Below are 19,862 nucleotides of genomic sequence, written 5' to 3'. Positions count from 1 at the left end.
AGCCACACACCCATTAGTCAGCTGGGCCCCTCTACTGTCAGATGACTGTCAGGGTAACCCCAAGCTTGTGTTCAAGTCGCCCTTAGTTTACTTAAACACAGACCCAAAGTGCAGGAGTAGTGATGCTGATATATGGTGATAATTTTTCTATTGTATTATTATGTTACTGTTAAGCTCTTACTGTGCCTAATTTATAAATTAAACTTTATCACAGGTTGGTGTGCATATAAAAAATGTTAGTACAGGCTCGGCGCCCATAGCACAGTGGTCATGGCGCCAGCCACATACACTGAAGTTGGTGCATTCAAACCCTGGCCCAACGCAGCTAAACAACAATGACCACTGCAACAAAAAATAGCTGGGCGTTGTGGCGGGTGCCTGTAGTCCGGTCTACTTGGGAGGCTGAGGCAAGAGAATCGCTTAAGCCCAAGAGTTTGAGGTTGCTGTGAGCTGTGACGCCATGGTGTTCTACCGAGGGCACTCTACCGTGAGACTGTCTAAAAAAAAATAATTCGTACATAGGGCTTGGTACTATCCAGTTTCAGGCATCCACTGGGGGTCTTGGACTGTATCCCTCCTAGATTAGGCAGGTCTACTGCACCTGTTTTCAGAGTGTTATCATTGTCATCTATTTTACTTCAGTAAAGTTCCCACAGTTACAACATACATATGTGAGTAACACTCCAGGCACATTTGACTTCTGTAGTTAGGGGTGCTCAGACTGATTTGTATTCATCTTTTGTCGTCAGTATATATTATGACAATTTTAATAGTTTTCTTTTTCTGTGTTAGAATGTGTATACGTTTTTTGGACACCCTGTGTGTATATATATATATAATGAGAGAGAGAATGATTGATTGATTCAGCATTCCTTTTAGATTATGTTCCTTTCTCCAAAGAACTCTTTGTATGAATTTATGTTTTTGAAAGTAGAGGATACATTCTGCCCCTTTTCCCTGTGACTCCAGCTGGTTGGTTTTGGGTCACAGCCACGGCCTGGGGTCTTGCATGCCCCAATGCCATTAAAAACACACAGCCACTGTGTGGCACTTCACTTCCACCAAGGTGACTTGACACTGGCCTGTATTTGAAGTCGAATCTCAAACAAACATGCAAAACCCCTCTCCTCTTTTAAAGACAGTGAATACCCTAAAAGAAAAATGGGTTAAGAATCTAAACAAGAACTTCTAAAAAAAAGTGGAAGAGCCTCCCAAAATATAAAATGACACTCAGGTATGCTGGCCAGTCAGGATGCCAATTAAGACCACAGAGTTATCTCACATTGTGTCCATCAGATTTGCAAAAAATTTCAGGATGTCTAATAATAGCAACTGTTTTGAGAATGTGAGAAACTGCTCTCATACACTGCCCATAGAGGGTCTTTACCCTTGACCACCAAAGCCAATATGCTTTCGTGAATGCTGATGAAGATACTTGCATTCTAAGAATTCTTCATGGTTTTTACCCTAGACAATTTTTTGGATGTGGCCTAAAGTAACATGAAGCATGTTTGTGCAAATAAACATTTTTGGAGGGAAAAGAAAGTCCATCAGTGAAGAATGGATTAATAGGCCTCTTTGCCTACTTACCATGGTGACAGAGGCCCTTTCACTATCTATGGCGAATGTATCTTGCCTTGTAAACTTTCTTATTCTATAAACCTTTCTGTATCTTCCTCAATAAAATTTGTTTCATGCTTGCCTTAAAAACTAAAAAAAAAAAAAAAAGAGTAGATTAATAAATTATAAATTCTCAAGGTGGAATAGTATAGTAGTTAAAAAGAACTAAATTCATCTACATGAAGCAGCAGGACTCATTTTAAAGACATCATGTTGATTGAAAATAGCCAGTGGCCAAATACCTACCATGTGATACAGTTCATCTAATATTTTGAGCATACAGGAGCTTATACCAGGATCAAGCAACTTTTTCTATACAGGGCCAAAGTATTTACAGAAAAAGTACTTTGTCTTTTTGAACCTCTGTTGCACATGGTCAACTCTGCCATTATAGCAAGAAAGGAGCCATAGATAATACATAAATGAATAGATGCATTTGTGTTCCAATAAAACTTTATTTACAAAAACAGGCAGCGGCTGGATTTAGCCCTCAGGCCTAAGTTTGCTGGACTCTGGTCTATATGTAGCATTCTCCTCAGAATACCACTAGATACAGTAATGCTATCTACCTTTCAAAATAGAGCTTCCTCCTGGGAGTGGAGGGAGCAGAATAGAATCAGGGAGAAACACCATGTAGATGAATTCCAATATCATTGCAACATTTTAAGTACATATTTTTTAAAAAGTAAAAATCAAATATGGCAAAATGTTAACATTTGTGCAATTTGATTGGTGGATATATGTTAGTTACATTATTCCCTGTACTTTTATGTGTAACAGAAATATGTAATGCTAATCAAAGCAAAGATCAAATATGCACATTAAAAGATTAAAGATGAAATGAATGAGAACAATGGTAAACAGAAACATCTTCATGAATGAGATTTCTTCCAGAAGATGCTGTCTTTGTCTAGGCACCTTTTAGGCATAAATTGAATTGCCAATGAGGGAACAGTTGTTGAACTGCTCCTGACAAGACTGATATTTGGATCTGGGGCAACTGGGAACCACGTTGTGATTGAAAGCCCCTCTTTACTGGGTGAAGCAAGGTTGAGTTGAATTGGTGGCCTACCTCCATGAAAATTCTCAGACTTTCCACTGCATTTTGTTATCTCACCCCTCTCTGCATCTTTTCCTTTTTCCTCTTCTTTCTCTACCTTTTTTACTTTCTCTTCATACCATAAGGTGCTTTGACTCAGGAAGAAAACTTCCCAAGTTCAAGTCTCAGCTGTGCCTATAACAAACTGTGGCCTTATGCCAGTTATATAACACGTCTACATACCTCCTCTTTCTCATCTGAAAGTTTAAAACAGCACCTGGTTCATAATAAGTGATAACTAAGTGTTTGATATAGAATACAGGTTAGTGGATTTTCTTTTTTTATCTTGTTTAATTATATTCATCAATCAACCCAAAATTTCCTAGGAAAAAAATGAGAGTTTAGTATTTAAAATTACAGGTTGGGATATCCAAGAGGCCAGTCATCTAATCCCAAACTGTGACTATTTTTGTGGCCACCATGTATGTTATTGGTATAGCTAGCTAAGGAGCTTGATAAAATATCTTATTAATTAATTAGGATCTTTTGGATTTTTTTATGTATATAATCACAGTATCTGTGCATAATGATAGCTTTGTTTCTTCCCTTCCAATATGTACACATTTTATTTATTTTTCTAGCTTTACAAAGATGTTTAAGACCAGCAGTTCAACACAATAGTCCTGATATAGGATAGTATTGTTGTTTTAAACCCTGAAATTTGGGGGTGGGTTGTTACGTAGTAAGAGATAATGACAACATTTTTTCCTATTCTTTGGAGTAGCTATTTACAAAGAAATCACTTTGAAAAGTTACCTTGTAAATTCTAAAATGAACCTTTAACATATGTGAACCCACAACTTTAACTTCTAGCCAGAAAAACTGTGACTTTTATTAGCTCTGAGGACATAAATAAGTAGTATAAGTGCTTTAACTTTTGAATCCTCATATAAAAAAGGAGGATAGTTAAGTGTAATAGTTTTCCCAAGGCTTTGGTTGCAGATTCCTTACTTGCCTCAGGAAGTAATTTCTGGTACCCAAAAGTCCTGAAATAACAATTGTCTTGCTGCAGCAGCCTCCAAGGGATGCTCAGCCTCTATCCCCTTTGATTTCTTTGTTGTGTGGGCTTTCACTCTCAGTAGCCAGAATCTGTGTCTTTCTGATTGCTCCCTGTAGATACTGAAACACACTTTCCCTGCCCGAAAAAAATGGCAGGAAGTCCTCGGGGTCTTCCATTCTGTCCAGCAGCCTTTAACCAGCAGCATAGAATGTTCATACTTCAGCTCCCTTGCCACTGATCAGAAAACTCAAGTTGGAGGTGTGGTCACAAGGAAGGGATTAAGCCAGAATTACCACACATGGGATTTTGCTTGGTATCTCTCTTCTGCCTTCTCCCTTCCCAGTCCTCCTCACTGCTCTTGTTTGGGGGTGGGGGTGGGGGCAGGGATAAACCCATTTCTCATAAATTCTTGCCTCAGGCTCTGCTCCTAGGAAACTCAATGTCAGAAACTGCTGTTTTGGCTCAGTGCTGCATAGCCTGAGACCAGCACCTACCTGAGAATTTGGGGTGTTTCTAAGGTTCCGTGAGTCACTGCTTTAGTCCCTGAATCTTTGGTTCAGATCTTATGAGTATAACAAAAGGCTGCAGAAAGCCACTGGATTCTAGGAATTCCACACTTGGGAATTCAGATGCTCACATTCCAAGAATATGATGAAAATAAATTCTGCTTTACTTTCTGAAGGAGCTGACTTTGGCTGTGAGATGAGGGAGGTGAGGCTGCTGTCCTTCGGTTGGCTTTATTAAGGACCCTTGAGATAGTAAAGGATCTAGAATAGTGTTTGTCAACCTTTTTTGTCTCATAGCACTCTTGAACCTATACTTAAACTTCTGTGGCACACTTAAGTTATGTTGATCAAAAAAAATGAAAAGAGTTAAAAAAAAAAAGAATAAACTTAATGTGCTTTGAACTTCTTTCAAAAATAATTTAATTAATGATCTTTAAAAATATTTGTGGCACACTAAAGATCGTGGCACCCTGGTTGAAAATCACTGGTCTAGAAGATCTAGGCTGACCAGTGGGGCAGCCTCAGCCATTGCACACTTGAAGCACAGTTTGTGCAAATTGAGTGGTCCGTAAAGTGTAAAACCCACCCCTTATTTCAACAACTTAGCATGTCAAAGGAAGGTAAAAGATTTCATTAATAATTTTCATATTGATTACATGATTAACACTTTTGAAAGATTGGGATAATTAAAATATTCTTTTAAAATTAATTCCACCTGCTTCTTTATACTTTTGTTAATGTGGCTATTAGAAAATTTTAAATTACATGTGTGGCTTTCCACATTTTATTTCTGTTGGACTGAATATAATGAAGACCTTGGCTTTCAACCTTTAAGGTCAGAATGAGTTAAATCTCCCCAACTTTTTCTAATGCCTTTACTGTACCTATTTCTGATGTGGCATTGCCCCCAGTTCACATACAAAACTGGCCCTTGCCCTCAATTATGAATACTTTTACCCAAGCATACAGTTGCCATGGAACTAGAAATGTCTAAAGTTTGACCCTTAGCCCAGAAAATATCACACCAGAAACGTTATTTTAAAAACCAGTGCCAGTAGCTGTTACTCTTGGTTGAAAATTATGTAATCTGAAGAAAATCCATTTCAAGCTATTTAAAAGTTGTTCTGATGTTTTTCTCCGTGCACATCAAATTTGGTGGCCAAAAATTTTGCTTGCCCTTCACAGCTACTCTGTGCTGTCTTTTTAAACAAGATATAGACATCAAAGCCTCGGTATTTCTCCATCTAGACTCCTGCAGCTTCCTAGCTGAGTACCTCCTCTTTGGAGTCTCAGCCTCAAATCCATCCTAGACATGGTTGCCAGATAATCTTATCACTTCCCAGTATTAAAAAAAGGCCTGCAGTAGTATCACATATCTTTGCTAAATGTGGTTGTCTCTAGATACATAAATGCTCTCCTCTCTACATTTTGATTGCAACCCCCCATCTCTTCTCTAATTCCCGTCAGACTGCTTTTTGTTCTGACTTCCCACGAGTTTACTCACCTCTGGCTCTTTTCCGAGACAGTTTCCTCTGCTTGCTTAGAACCCCCTCTTTCCATTTCCATCAATCTGTGTTCCCTGTTCCTGCAGTTCCATCTCGAATGTTACTGTATAACAAGACAGTTCATAGCAGGGCCTTAGGTCAGGAAGCAAAACACAAAAGACAAAACAAACAGCAGGAGAAAAAAACAAGGTGGCAAAGCTATTGAACAGAAAAAGACATTATTTCATTAAAGAGTGAGCCGGATCAACTTTAGGGATATCAAATAGAAGATGACTTAGCTCTCATGGCACTTCTCCAGGAGAATTTTGCAGGGTTTGGAGCCCCGAATGTTTACTGTGCATTCAAAATCATCTCCCAGAAAAGGCTTCAACTTTATTTTGTAGATCTGTTCCATTTTCTTGAAAGGCAAGTGAGATCCCCCCTGAGTGGTGTGAGGAAGAGATTAGGAAAGAAGTAGGGGAACGGACAGAGTTGGGAGGGGGGAGAATACTGTACATCGTGTGACCTTGTGCCTGCAACTACTTTAGAGAACTTCTAGACCTGTAGATAACATTTAAAGATCACTGATCTATCTGCTTTGGCATGAGTAGTAAAGCAGAAAGATCATGTTTGCAGTTCTGTAATAAATTTGTTTGACCATATTTTAAACTTTTCTATAACTCTTTATCTGTTTCTAATACAAGAAAAATAATTAAATGTACTCAGTTATTGAAAAGCAGCATAGCAATTACCTCCCTTTTTGAATAGGGACTTTAAAAAGCAGCAGAAAAAAATGATGTTTATGTATAAAGAATATTTCCTTAGGAAAAAAGTAGTCACTTGGGGATTTGAATTTAATTATATCATTTTACCCCCTTCACCTCCCATCCCCTAAAAAAGAATGGAGGGGCACCTTTGCTATACAAATTAAACTAATATGTCTTCCTGGAAGCTGAGCTAAAAGCATGTATCTAATGACTGCAGTATTTAAGCTAATGCAAATGTGATTTACATTTTTCAGGAATGGACAAATGAGGTTTTCAGTTTGGCAACAAACCTGCTGGCCCAAAATATGTCCAGGGATGCATTTCTGGAAAAAGCGTAAGTTGCTCTCATTTTCTTGCTAAGGGTGTTGCTTCTTCTGAGTCAGTTTCCTTTCTCCTCTGTGAGTCTTTTGTTTACATGGAACTGACTTCTCACACTGTTAAACATAAATTGCCCTTTGAGATTTGTTAAAGTGGCACCTCCCTGTTCAGAACAGGAAGGCTTCCAGCAAAGATGCATTCTTCCCTCCAAGCTGAACAGTCCTGTCTCCCCTGAAAGGAGCTCACCTGAATGTCAAGGCCTTGGACACATAAGGAGACACTTCCAAATCCTGGCAGCTGTACTCAGAACTAAAAGTTACTAATTTCAGAGATTCATCTGCTTCCACATCTGCCAGTGTCTTCACAATTATTATTAATTCGAGGAACAGCATATGTTGCTCGTTTCTCTGGAGTCACAGATCTCTGATAAATGCTGCAAACACTTCCCTGCCAGCTCGAATCAATAGGCTGAAGCCCTAATTCCCGCCCAGGGAGATAATCCCAGAAGTATTAGAAAGAAAAAGAGAAGGAGAAAAGATGTTACGGAAAGAGCAGCAAGGAAAGAGGGCAAGAAAAGCAAAAGAAATTACCAGATCACTCTGGAATTGCAACAGTCTTTCAAAAAACTGTTTGACCAAGGAAAATAATGACTTCTGCCAGATGAGCAGGGCGGAAGGCTGGTTGTGTTCATTTTGGAAGCTGCGGCTGTTGAGGAGGGTGGAAAACCTTTTAATCAAAGCCACAAGTGGAAACATTAATAGGTGTTCCTCTTTTTTGCTTAGTAGTGACCTCGCTCTCCTCTCCGTATGTAAGACACACCCATTATTCCAGACCTAATATTGAAGCCACATTTCTTTTTTTCTCTTCTATGAGTTACTTTTACTTTCAGCCAGTACCTTGCAAGTCTTCATCATGTAAATGTTTTTTCATGGGGTCTTTAAGACCCTTCCACATATCTCCATCTTCTCCCTTCCTTCCTCCTCCTTTCTCTCCCCTCCCCCTTTGATTCTATCATCCTTCTTTTAACAAACATTTCTAGAACATCTGCTGTTCTAGGCGATGTTAGTCGAAGGAGTTGTAGAGATAAATAAGATGTTTTACCTGAAATTCTGTTAGAGCTAGTTGGCTAATCGTTAACTATTGCAGATGGTTCCGTATAGGCCCCTCCCTGTGAGCAGCAGCTGTGAACGTCCTACAGCTCCTCTCTTGGGGTGAACATTCTGTAAACATTTTTGTTGCATGCACACCTAGATGCAGGTTTTCGGGGTGACAGTGTGTGCAGTTTCCTGAATTGCTATTCCCAATTGATATGTTTGTCAATGGGATGGCGAGTTCTGCCGCTCCTCCGTGTCTTACCTGTATGTTGGTAAGCAGTAGAAGAGATCAACAGGGTTGTTATGTTCACACGGCAAAATACCATGCAGAAATGAGAATGAGCAGAGGATGGATCTCAAAAATACCTTCCTGAGGAAAAGAAGCCAAGCACAAAAGCATGTGCTTCCTTTCTGTAAGGTGCACAACCAAGCAAAAAGAATCTGAGTTGTTTAAAGGCCAGCCAGGGCTCCCTCTGGAGGATAGACCCTGGCTGGGAGCATGGGGTGGGAGCTTCTGGAAGCTGCTCAGGTGACAACGTCTTGTACTCATTCTGGGTGCCCACTGTGGAGAATTGGGCAGTTTGTGAAAACTGAGCAAATTCTATATAGGCATGAGCCTTTTCTATGTGATTGATTCTTTAATAAAAAGCTTTAAAAAAAAATGACAGAGCAAATTCTATATAGGCATGAGCGAACTCTCTATAGGCATGAGCCTTTTTCTATGTGATTGATTCTTCAATAAAAAGCTTAAAAAGAAAAATGACAGGGGTGGCACCTGTGGCTCAAGGAGTAGGGCGCCGGCCCCATATGCTGGAGGTGGTGGGTTCAAACCCAGCCCTGGTCAAAAACGGCAAAAAAAAAAAAAAAAAAAAAAAATGACAATCTTGTTTCTCTGCTTCTTCCCACAGCTACACCAGACTGAAGCTTCAAGTCACTCCAGAAGGGCGTATTCCTCTCAAAAAGTAAGCTCTCCTGGGTATTTCCCCGTATTCATTATTTTTTTTTTCAAAGACTTGAGTCCTTGCCACAGCTCTGTTTTGTTTCCCTGCTGGTCTGAGAAGGAGCCCGCTGGTGTCACCTCCTGCACACCTCTTGTCAGCACAGCTGGTTCCTCCTGGACATTTCCCTGGAGTCTCTGTTTCCTGTGGCATCATTTTCAAGAAACACCAAAGCAGGAAGGGGGTGGAGGGAGTGGGGGAACCTTGCTACTAAAGGCAAAAGAAAAAGTGAGATTTAGATCCACTCTGGGGGTGGGGAGAATTGGGTCACCTTAGTTCTTCTTTCTAGCAAGATGGTCCTAGCCTTAAAAGCGGGGGTTGCAAACTCAGATGCCAACAGCAGCCACATAGGGAACGTAAAGGAATCAGGTCATAAGTAGGAAAAAAAAAGAGCACAACCTGTCTATAGGAGATAGCAGCAGCTCCCCTCCTCCATATATCCCCTGGGATTGGTAAGCCCCTGACAGTCTCAATAAAATCTATAAACCCAAATTAGTATATTAAATTGTCCAGTACTGAAGCTCTATTTTTTAAAACCAAATTAGGGGGTGAGGGATAAAAACTCACTTATCTGGTACAACGTACACTATTCTGGAATTGGGCAAGCTAAAAGCCCCGACGTCAGCATTATACAATTCATCCATGTAACAAGAACAATTGCACTCCCTTCATTATCTTGAAATTAAGAAAATAAATAAATATAACCAAATTGATGACCAAAGAAAGTACCTTATCTCTAGACCATATTCAGCCAAAAGTCTTTAACCTTAGAGCTTATAAGATCCCAGTAAGTTTCTGTTAATAAACAAACTGTTAACAAATAATTGTTTTTAATAAGCTCAACACCGTTGTCTCAAAATCTCAATGTTATATTAGGCACTTTCATTCTAAAAAGGGCACTCATCGAGCTTTTAGAATACAGACACAGCCCCATGGAGGAATGGCTACCTTTCATTCTTCACAGGTGAATTCTAAACAGATGTGATTCAACGGACTATTCTGAGGTGAAGTTGTCATAGGTGGCTGTGACCCACATACCTTTCAACCTCTCTGCTTTGTTTTCATTTTACAGCATATATCGCCTGTTTTCAGCAGACCGGAAGCGAGTTGAAACCGCTTTAGAGGCTTGTAGTCTTCCATCTTCAAGGGTGAGCGCGTTGCCTTACAGTACTATGGTTTGAGTGTTCCCTCCTGGACTCCTGTTAAAACTTAGTCCCCAGTGTGTCAGTATTGAGAGGTGGGGCCTTTAAGAGGTGATTGGGTCAGGAGGGCTCTGCCCTTGAGAATGGTTTAATATATTCATAGACTAATGGGCTAATAGGCTAATGGGTGGATGGGTTATCATGAGAGGGGAGTGACTCTGTAAAAGGAGAAAGAGAGGCCTGAGCTAGCATGTTGTTAGCATGTTCAGCCCCTTCCCATGGGCCACTCCACACCGGAGCACACTCAGGTCACAGCACACAGTCCCCACCCACCAGCAAAAAGGGCCTCACCAGTGTACCCTTTACCTTGGACTTCCCAACATCATAACTGTGAGAGATAAAAGTAGATTTGGAATTGGGTAATAGACGGAGGGTGAAAGAATTTGGAGGAGCAAACTAGAAAAAAGCCTAGATTCTGATGAAGGCTTAGAAGACAAAAGACAGGAAAGCTTGGAACTCCTTAGAGACTGGCAAAAATAGCTCTTACTAACTCTTACTAAATATAGCCCCAATGTTACCTAAGCATAATTTTTTAATTGTGAAGCCCATAACTTATTTGTTAATATTTGCAATGTGTAAAACCACTGCTATTATATTCTTTCCCTCCCTTAACCCCAATAAATCTAGAATGACCCCTTGCTTTTGCCAGATTAAAAAAAAAATCATCTAATTAGCTCACATAAAAAAAATTAGCCAAAAAGGTCAATCTTATCAAAAAGGTAATTTGAAATGTGGATTCAAACTTATCATGAACAATAAACCCTTTCTTGATATCTCTTGAGAGATTAGTTAACGATAGTGTGAAGCCATTTATGTTCAGGAAGATACTTTAAATATTAATTTCATTGCACCTCCTCCTATTAAGAATTTCTAGTTTTACTATTTGTAAATTACATAAACAATTAGTATGGTAATATATATTTAAATAAATATATTTACATACTCTGTAGGGGCTCAAAAAGGTTTTACTAGAAGAGATAGATGCAGGATCAAAATAGTTTGCAGAACGACTACTTTGCTCATTTGTGGAAAAGGAGTTGAGAGGACAAGCGTATAACATGCCTGGAGTTTTACACCTGACACATACGAGGCTCTCCATGTACATTAACGGCCTGGATTAAAGTAACTGGCCTTCATTTCAGTCCATTTCTACATAACTGGCTCTAAAATGATTTGTTGCCACCATTTCTGGGGGACTAGTGTACAAAACCCTTTCCTCATGCTCTGTGTAGAACCCACCTTTGTACTACAAATATATTTTTTATCTTAGTATCTAAACAACAAGTGAACCATTTCCTAAGAATAACACTGACTTTATAGGAAGAAACCCTTAGCCTCTTGAAACCTGCTAGCAATGTTCAAGTTGCAGGGAATGAAGCCACAAAGTCATTCTTAAACTTATGATTGAATTATAAAAATTATTGCGTGCTCTTTTTAAATTGGTCAGCCAATTCTTGCTATGAATCCTTTTCGAAACATGAAGTTTTTCTTTCTTTTTTTTTAACAACTTTGGTAGGTCACAGGGATAAAAAGAGTGCCTCTGCATAATCACTGTCCTTCTCAAAGCTAAGCTGAGAAGCTGAGCAGAGCTGTGGAAAGGCTCCCCACACAGTTCAGCTCACTTCACTTCAGTAAACAAAATAAGATGCTTGAGACACTTGCTTGACTATGAAGGGTGTCCAACGTGTGGCCCAAGGGCCACATGTGGATTATTTGAGGACTGTTTTGTGTGTCTGTTTTGTCAGATATCATGAAAATTATACACATATGCATGGACCTTTTTTTTGTTTTGTTTTCGTTTTGTTTGGGGGGGCGGGTATTTGCTCATCAGATTTCATTAGTGTTTATGTATTTAACGTGTGGCCCAAGACAATTTTTATTCCTTTAATGTGCAGTAGAAAAGAAAAAGGGTTGGACACCAGACATTGGATTAAAAGAAAGAAAAAAAAGATGTTTGAACTTGTGTTCTGTTGCTTTTTGTTAGGTGCTTTGGTTTAAGAAAGATACAACAAGATCTCATCACCGACTCAATAAATATTTCTTGAGCTCTAACTATGTGCCCATGGGTCCTAAGAATAAGATGGCAAACATAATGAAGCTTGGGGTTTCAAAGACCATAGATCTTTTGGGAGAATTAGATAATAAACATGTCAACAAATACATTTGTAAATTGAATGAAGTGCTCTTAAAAAAGGGAGTAGTGCCATTCGGAATAGGGGAAGCTTATTCCAGAAGGAGAAAACTGTGTGTCTAAATCCCTGAGTCTGGGAAAAAATTACTGGATCTGAGCAACTAGGAAAATACCACTGCTGTCAAACATAAAGGGAAAGTGTGAGAGGTGGATTTGCAAAGACATGCTAAGAAGTTTTTTCTTTGCAATTGCTTCCGATTTTACCTTTCCTGGATAACATTTTGGGGAGCATAATGATCAAAATCTTAAACTTACTGTTATAAATTTATCTAAGGGAAACAAGGAGTAGAAAATGAAGTTGAATAGCAAATCAAATCCATCAACCATTCTGTAAATGGCAATGTTCTTAACAATTGGATTCTGACAATTCAGTCAATAGACATAAACTGAGTCTTTATAATCTACTTTGTCTATTATAGGTTCAAATTGTCAGAACAATATCAACTGGAGACACTTTAAAAGGAAAATGTGATTCAATAACAGGAGTTATGTTTAAATTGGAAAAAAAGATTATATTTAGCAAATTAAATGTAATGATAATTTTCTGAAAACAAAATGGAGATATTTAAAAAATATATAATCAACCTCTCCATCATAAAGTTTTGAAAGATCATTAGTCATAGTAAAGTATAATTAACTTGGAGGGCTTGTAGAGTTACGATGTTTTTTAAAGAGTCTAAAAACCAAAGACAGTTTCAGGCTGTCTTAGCATTTAGCGCTTATAATCTTAGCACTCTGGGAGGTTGAGGCATGAGGACTGCTTGAGCTCAGAAGATGAGCCTGAGCAAGAGTGAGACCCCTGTCTGTACTAAAAGTAAGAAAATTAGTCAGGCATTCTGGTGGGTGCCACTAGTCCCAGTTACGTGGGAGTCAGCCTAGGAGTTTGAGGTTGCTGTGAGCTAGGTTGAGCCCAAGGCACCCTGACTCAAAAAAAGGACAGTTTCAGAGGCACAAAATAAATGTTTCTATGAACTAACTGTGACATGTCAAAATTATATTTTAAATCTTTGTAGTCATTTTATGTCAATGTAACAGTGGCTCTAGAAAATATCCACTAGTTAGTTAGCAGAAAGATTCTAGATATATTAACACGAAGTATTTTAAACATGCCAGTGAAGAAAAGGGTTATAAAAATGGTAGACCATCCTGAAAAACTGGGATCCTACCTCATAGCCAGCAGTCAGTCATTCCAACTCACTTGGTGTTCTGTAAATAGATACAATACCAGAACCACAGTGGATATCCTGTTGAAATTTTTTAAACATTATCTTTGTGCACATTGTTAGGGATAATTAATGTACTTGAACTTGTGTCCTGGCTGACATGATCCATTGGAATGACACATTCCTTTAGAAGGTGCTCCTTTAGAGATTACAGTTGCTAGCCGAAAGTTACCCTAATTGTTAAAAAGTAGTACTATATCCAAAAAGAGAGACAAAGCAATTACTGGCCTTCTATTAATAATCCAAACATATTTTCCAGAGAGACCTTTGAAAACCTTGTCTTTCTCTGAAAATTACCACTGTACCTGCAAACTTTCTGAGAAATGAAAATAGTTTATTTGTGCTCAATTCCCTTGACGTAAGGCTTATTAACTTGAAAAGAGCTCGGTGGTACTTGGAATTATGTTTTAATCTTGCCATAGCATCGGGATATGGAGTTGCATTTTAATAAAGTAGATATGGAACAAATCTATGTATTTGTTTCAAATATTATGCACATAAATGTAGTGCAAAGGGAAACTAATTATTTTGTTTTTTTTAATTTTACTAAAGAATACTATGGATAAAATTACTTTTCAAATTTCTCTGTATAACTTTAGTATATTGCCTTTCTGCTATTTCTTACATCTCAAATATAAATCAGAAATGTAATCATTTTTGCAGTTGTGATTCTTAAATTCATGAATATCAAAATTCTATTTTAAAACCATATGGAGTATTAAGTCTATTATAAGTGATTTACTTGTAATCATTTCATGCACTCTGTGAATAATCTAACTTCTGACTTGCAGTTTTAGAACAAAAATATTGAGGATAGGTTGAATTTCTAAATTTCCTGGAACAAATCAACTTGTCAAGAAAAAAATCTACATGTGGACTCTATTCAATTAAAGTTCACCCAAAAAATATATATTTAAAAATAACCTTTTACTGAATGTTAAGTATCTATTCATCATATAATTTTTGAAAATCTCAAAATGTACAAAGGAGAAAATACAAACCACTATCCCAAAACTCATATGAATATTTAGTTTACTGGTTTATAGCGTGAGTCACAGAATCAAGTAACCTAGATTCAAAATGTAGCTGTTGCCACCACTACCACCACCCTCCATTTGCTCACCAAGGACCTCAAGAAAAGTTTTGTAACCTCCCAGCACCCAAGTGTTACTATCTATAAAAATGGGACACTAGCAATGTCACTTCATAGAGGTGATGTAATGAAAACATCCAAGTAAAGCTTATAGAACTATATGCTTGCATTGGGTAAGTGCATAATAAATATTAATTCTTTTTACCACTTTGAGTATTTTTTCCTATGTACACATACCTGGGTTTTTTTCTTTATTTTAATTTTTAATTTGGCATGTGGATGTGTCTTTAACAAGGTCTGTGGAATCTGGGACTGCAAGTTTCACCAGTAGTACCACCAAGATTTAAAAATATATATTCCCTTTTGAGATTCCTTGCATGCAAGCATGGAATTGAAACACTATCATATTTCAAGTTTGCCAGCACTTTGCATTTTCTGAAATAAATGAGCCTGATTGCATTTATACTGATTTAGATAACACCGGCCTTCTTAATTCACCATTCAATAAGTTCAAATAACAGTAGCAACAAATATCCTCTAATGATCTATTTTGTATTGGGTGTCAGATGGGATGGACCAAGTCCTGGATTACAAAATGTGACCAAAGTCCTGGTGCTGTCTCCTGGGTCCATCTAGCAACACCGGTTAAGTGTCTATTAAACACCGGGCACCATGCTGAGAACACAGAGGAATTCAGTTATCACTTCACTCAAAAACTCACAGTCTAGTAGAAAATCAGAAATATAAAAAATAAAGATCTGTGTAATGGATGCTATAGTAAAGGGGAATTTGGGATACAAAGAAAAAAATGTGTCATTTTTAGCTGATGTGGTTGGGAAGTGACACAGCAATATTTGAAGGTTAGGCATGATCTTAAGAGTATTGGACTTTTTGATTTTTTCCTCGTCAAAGAGGAAAAATGAATCTGTGCCACTCACATCATCAAATCATGAGATCCAGAAAGACCAAGTACATGAGTGAGCTTTGTGAATTTCAGCCTTGTTTAAAATGCAAGGAATTGGGTGGTGCTTGTGGCTCAAAGGAGTTGGGCCCTGGCCCCATATGCCGGAGGTGGTGGGTTCAAATCCAGGCCTGGCCAAAAACTGCAAAAAAAAAAAAAGAAAAAGAAGCAAGGAATTGGGAATTATTTGTAGCTTTTTCCAAAATAGCTCCTCTATACCCTTTTATTTTAGCTTTCAATGATGCCAAGTCATTTTAACTCCTGTCTGCAAAATATTTTTCCCGTATTTTCACCCCAAAGACTTTGGGGTATTCTTATCAGTCAACTTGGGCAAGATGTGATAAAGAAAATCAGTATTAGTGAAATGTTCTCTTTTTTCTATATGCTAACATGGAACTAGCAATAAAAATAAGGTGGTATTTATTCAGGTTATCTCCTTAATATGATCTCTTTAATAGAAATTCCTACTTCACAGCTGGGGTATAAAAATGATTAGATGTGTTAATAAAGTTTATCATTCTATTAAATTCTCATGTAAATGATTTTGGTTAAGTCTGATATTCCACAGAAGATACAACAGGAGTCCTCACAATCAACTCCCACCTCTCTCATAAATTACTTTCATGCATCTAGTTAACATTTACTATGTACCTGCTTAGTGTTACAAACTGGAAATACAGCAGTTAACAGTCAACACCCCGTTCTAGCTTGTGTACCTCTGCAAGTTAGCAAGGAATGGAGAGGGCCGTACAACCAGGCACACAATACAGTTAAGTGATTCCTGAGACAAACAAGGCGTGATGGGTGCTCAGATAGCAGGCAAAACCCAGTCCAGGAGGAAGGCAAGGCTTTCCAGAAGATGAGATTCTGAACAAAGGCAAGAAGGAAGAAGCAGAGAGGTCAGTAAGAGAAGGAAGCCAATTATTGATATCCTTAGATAAAATCAGTGTATCTGTATGCTGGATGAGGGAGGGAGAAGTGGAGTGAGCTTTGCTTAATAGGGAGAGAATGACAGAATAGGGTTCCTAAAATCGAAAAACATGCATTCACATGAGTAGGTCAGCCGCTCCATTGAGCATTTTCTTGTATTGATTTTAAATCTTTCTTTTCCCTGTGTCTGTCTCTCAGCCCAAGACTCGGGTAGGCAGGGACATTTTCAATCACTAACTATTTAAAGATCTGTGGATGCCTAACTCAGAGATGGGGTAGCACTGAAAAATATGCATTCTCCAGCCAGAGGGATTTCTTTCTGTAAATCAAATGGAGTTTTGGAAACACGTTTACAGGTTGTACTTGTCCTCATTTTGTGAAGGGCAGAATACCAATTTAAAAATCCATGACAATTTCCCACCGTTCTTGGATTTGACCTGTCGTGGTCATGATTTCAAAGTTTGTGTCCGAGGAGACCTAAGTCTAATGGTATCATGCGTCTCTCTACATATGATAATTCATGTGTGGTTTGCTTGTCTCAAAATTCTATTTTTCACAATATGTTTTTTCCATCTCTATAAATGGATTTAGTAAAGGAAATATGACTTCATTCATTGATTCCACAATTATGGGGATCTTGCTATTGCCAAGTGTCGAGCTATCTGCTTGCAAGCAGTAAGCAATTTCAGACAATCATTTTTAGAAAATTAAAAGTACGTTTCAAAACATGATGAATATAGTAAAAAAAAAAAAGTGGTGTTTTCTTTGATTTAAGTTCTTGAAAATAAAAATAGTCATATAAACACATACCTGAAATAGAAGAAGTGTATGAAAAATGTCCTTCCTGTTCACAAAGGCTTGAGTACGAGCTTCCTATTTCCGTGGTAGCACAACCAAACTGAAACATAAGTCACAGAAGTGCTCTTGTGTGTCAATGACTTGTTTCCCAAACAAGAGGGCTAGAAGCCATCAGTGAAATGGCAAGTGCTGTCCTGCTTGTGAAAACTTTTCTACAACTTATAAGATTATGTAGAACAGAAGGAACATTATTTGGAAAAAAAATACAAAATTTGAATTTATGTTTTCATTTTGATTACATCTCTAGGGTCATTACTTTAAAATATATATATATATCTCCAAACACAGCACAACAGTATTTGTGTTTGTGGATTTCCTGCCACTGATCTCTACACTTACAAATTGTTAAAATGGTAAATTTTATGTTTTGTGTATTTTAGCACAATAAAAAAAAAAGATTGAAGCCAAACAAAATAAAACAGAAAATCTATTAAATAGACCCTGTCTTTCTTGCATTGAACTTATTTTTGTAAATGTACACAGAAAATTGTCTTCACATCCCTTTAGCAGTAGAAATGCCTTAAACTTATGATAAAATGAAAACCAACAGAATATAAAGGTTTTGACACCCGTATACAAATGAACTCTATGGTTGACCTCATAGATGTGTTCTGAATATTAACCCTGACCTTCTAGAAGAAAGGAAAAGGGAAAGGAAGGAGGGAGGGAAAAAAGGGAGAAAAAAATACCCATTTGTTGACCCTGCTGTTTTATTTCCCAGAATGATTCAATACCTCAAGAAGACTTCACTCCAGATGTGTACAGAGTTTTCCTGAATAACCTCTGCCCTCGACCTGAAATTGATAACATCTTTTCAGAATTGTAAGAGGACACATTTTAACATCTTTTTCTTTTCCAGCCTTCAAGGATACTCAGGGTTGCTAGGGAAGGATCTTGACCAGTAATTGGAGATATAAGGGGATCATATACCATTTCTGAAAGCAGTGCTTTGTGTGGTCTGCTGGACAGGATCAGACATTCTCACCCCTGGGGTGCAACCACTGCTTTTAATGGGTAGAAGTTTGTTGTGATTTATCACTGGGTGTAGTTGTTTTAGTATGCTCAGGTGACTGTGCGGTTTGAAGATTATCTGTAGAACAGGATGGCAGCTTGGCTTAGTGGAGACAGATTCATGCAGCAGAAAGAACTATGGACAGAGAAAGAGTCATTTTACCTCTTGGGAACCAAATTAGTGAAATGAGAACTTTGGATTTCTAAGAAATTGCTTAGCTGAAAAATTATTTGCTTATATGTTAAAAAATATAAATTTATATAGGCATCACTTTTTTTTTTTTTTATTTTTTTGTAGAGACAGAGTCTCACTGTACCGCCCTCGGTAGAGTGCCGTGGCGTCACACGGCTCACAGCAACCTCTAACTCTTGGGCTTACGCGATTCTCTTGCCTCAGCCTCCCAAGCAGCTGGGACTACAGGCGCCCGCCACAACGCCCAGCTATTTTTTGTTGCAGTTTGGCCGGGGCTGGGTTTGAACCCGCCACCCTCGGCATATGGGGCCGGCACCCTGCTCACTGAGCCACAGGCGCCGCCCCTAGGCATCACTTTTTTAAAAGACATGAAAAAAGAGGAAAGAAGCAATTTAAGAAAAAAGAAAAAAGGCAAATATGGGGAAGGAGCAGTTTACCTTTCTTAATATGCTGAAATCTAGGTGACAGGCTTGGCGCCAGTACCTCAGCGGTTAGGGTGCCAGCCACATACACCCGGGTTGGAGGGTTCGAACTCGGCCCAGACCTGCTAAACAACAATGACAACTACAACAAAAACTTAGCTGGGCATTGTGGCAGGCGCCTGTAGTCCCAGCTTCTTGGGAGGCTGAGGCTAGAGAATCCCTTAAGCCCAAGTGTTTGAGATTGCTGTGAGGCTGTGACGCCACAGCACTCTATGGAGGGCAACATAGTGAGAGTCTGTCTCAAAAAAAAAAGAAAAAAGAAATCTACATGACAAAATCTATCCATGATATGATAAATAAAGTAAGGTCTTCTTCATATAGAAGACAGAAAAACAGTACTGCTGAGAATGGCACTAAAATATTCTTATTTTGTGATGTTCATTGCCATCAAATATTTATTGAACATCTGAGATATTTGTACCATTTAAGTTGTCTTTGGGTTGTCAATGAGATTGAAACAAAGTTTGTATTATACTATATTAAGAAATTGTAGGTTCTTATTGAAGTGTAACTTTAATGAAAAAAATGTCTAAACATGTTGTTTATTTTTTTTAAAATGATGGTAATGAATACATCTTTAAATGATTAAATAGGATATGGGAGTTTTGACTAAACCAGCAGTCCAGTGTCATAATGAACAATGATCCCTACTTCTTGTGTTCAATTTAGAGTGGTCAGTCTGTAGGCACACAAGGTAGCGTCTTCCTGCTGTGGGTTTTCTTACCATTTGGTATTTTTCTAGAGCTTAGGGTTTTCGAGATGGTGATTGCAAAAGCTACCTGTAGCCCACAGAAGTACAGAAATTGTGGTGGAGCAGCACAGTGTTTCAGGG

The 19,862-nt window shown here is 38.2% G+C and overlaps 1 protein-coding gene across 5 annotated transcripts in view; it reads left to right on the top strand.

The window, feature by feature from the left end:
• PLCB1 (phospholipase C beta 1) overlaps positions 1-19,862 on the top strand; it is a 922,504-nt gene that overhangs the window by 626,238 nt on the left and 276,404 nt on the right. For all 5 annotated transcript variants that reach the window (XM_053573858.1, XM_053573860.1, XM_053573861.1 and 2 more), the window contains 4 exons: positions 6,731-6,810; positions 8,797-8,850; positions 9,959-10,034; positions 18,066-18,166. In XM_053573858.1, the coding sequence (XP_053429833.1) occupies positions 6,731-6,810; positions 8,797-8,850; positions 9,959-10,034; positions 18,066-18,166 (311 nt within the window). The remainder of the gene's footprint in view (positions 1-6,730; positions 6,811-8,796; positions 8,851-9,958; positions 10,035-18,065; positions 18,167-19,862) is intronic.

Source organism: Nycticebus coucang, chromosome 21 (genome assembly GCF_027406575.1).
Source record: "Nycticebus coucang isolate mNycCou1 chromosome 21, mNycCou1.pri, whole genome shotgun sequence".
Taxonomy (NCBI): domain Eukaryota; kingdom Metazoa; phylum Chordata; class Mammalia; order Primates; family Lorisidae; genus Nycticebus; species Nycticebus coucang.
The sequence above is the reverse complement of the archived record's forward strand: the minus strand, read 5'-3'. Positions and strand labels throughout refer to the sequence as shown.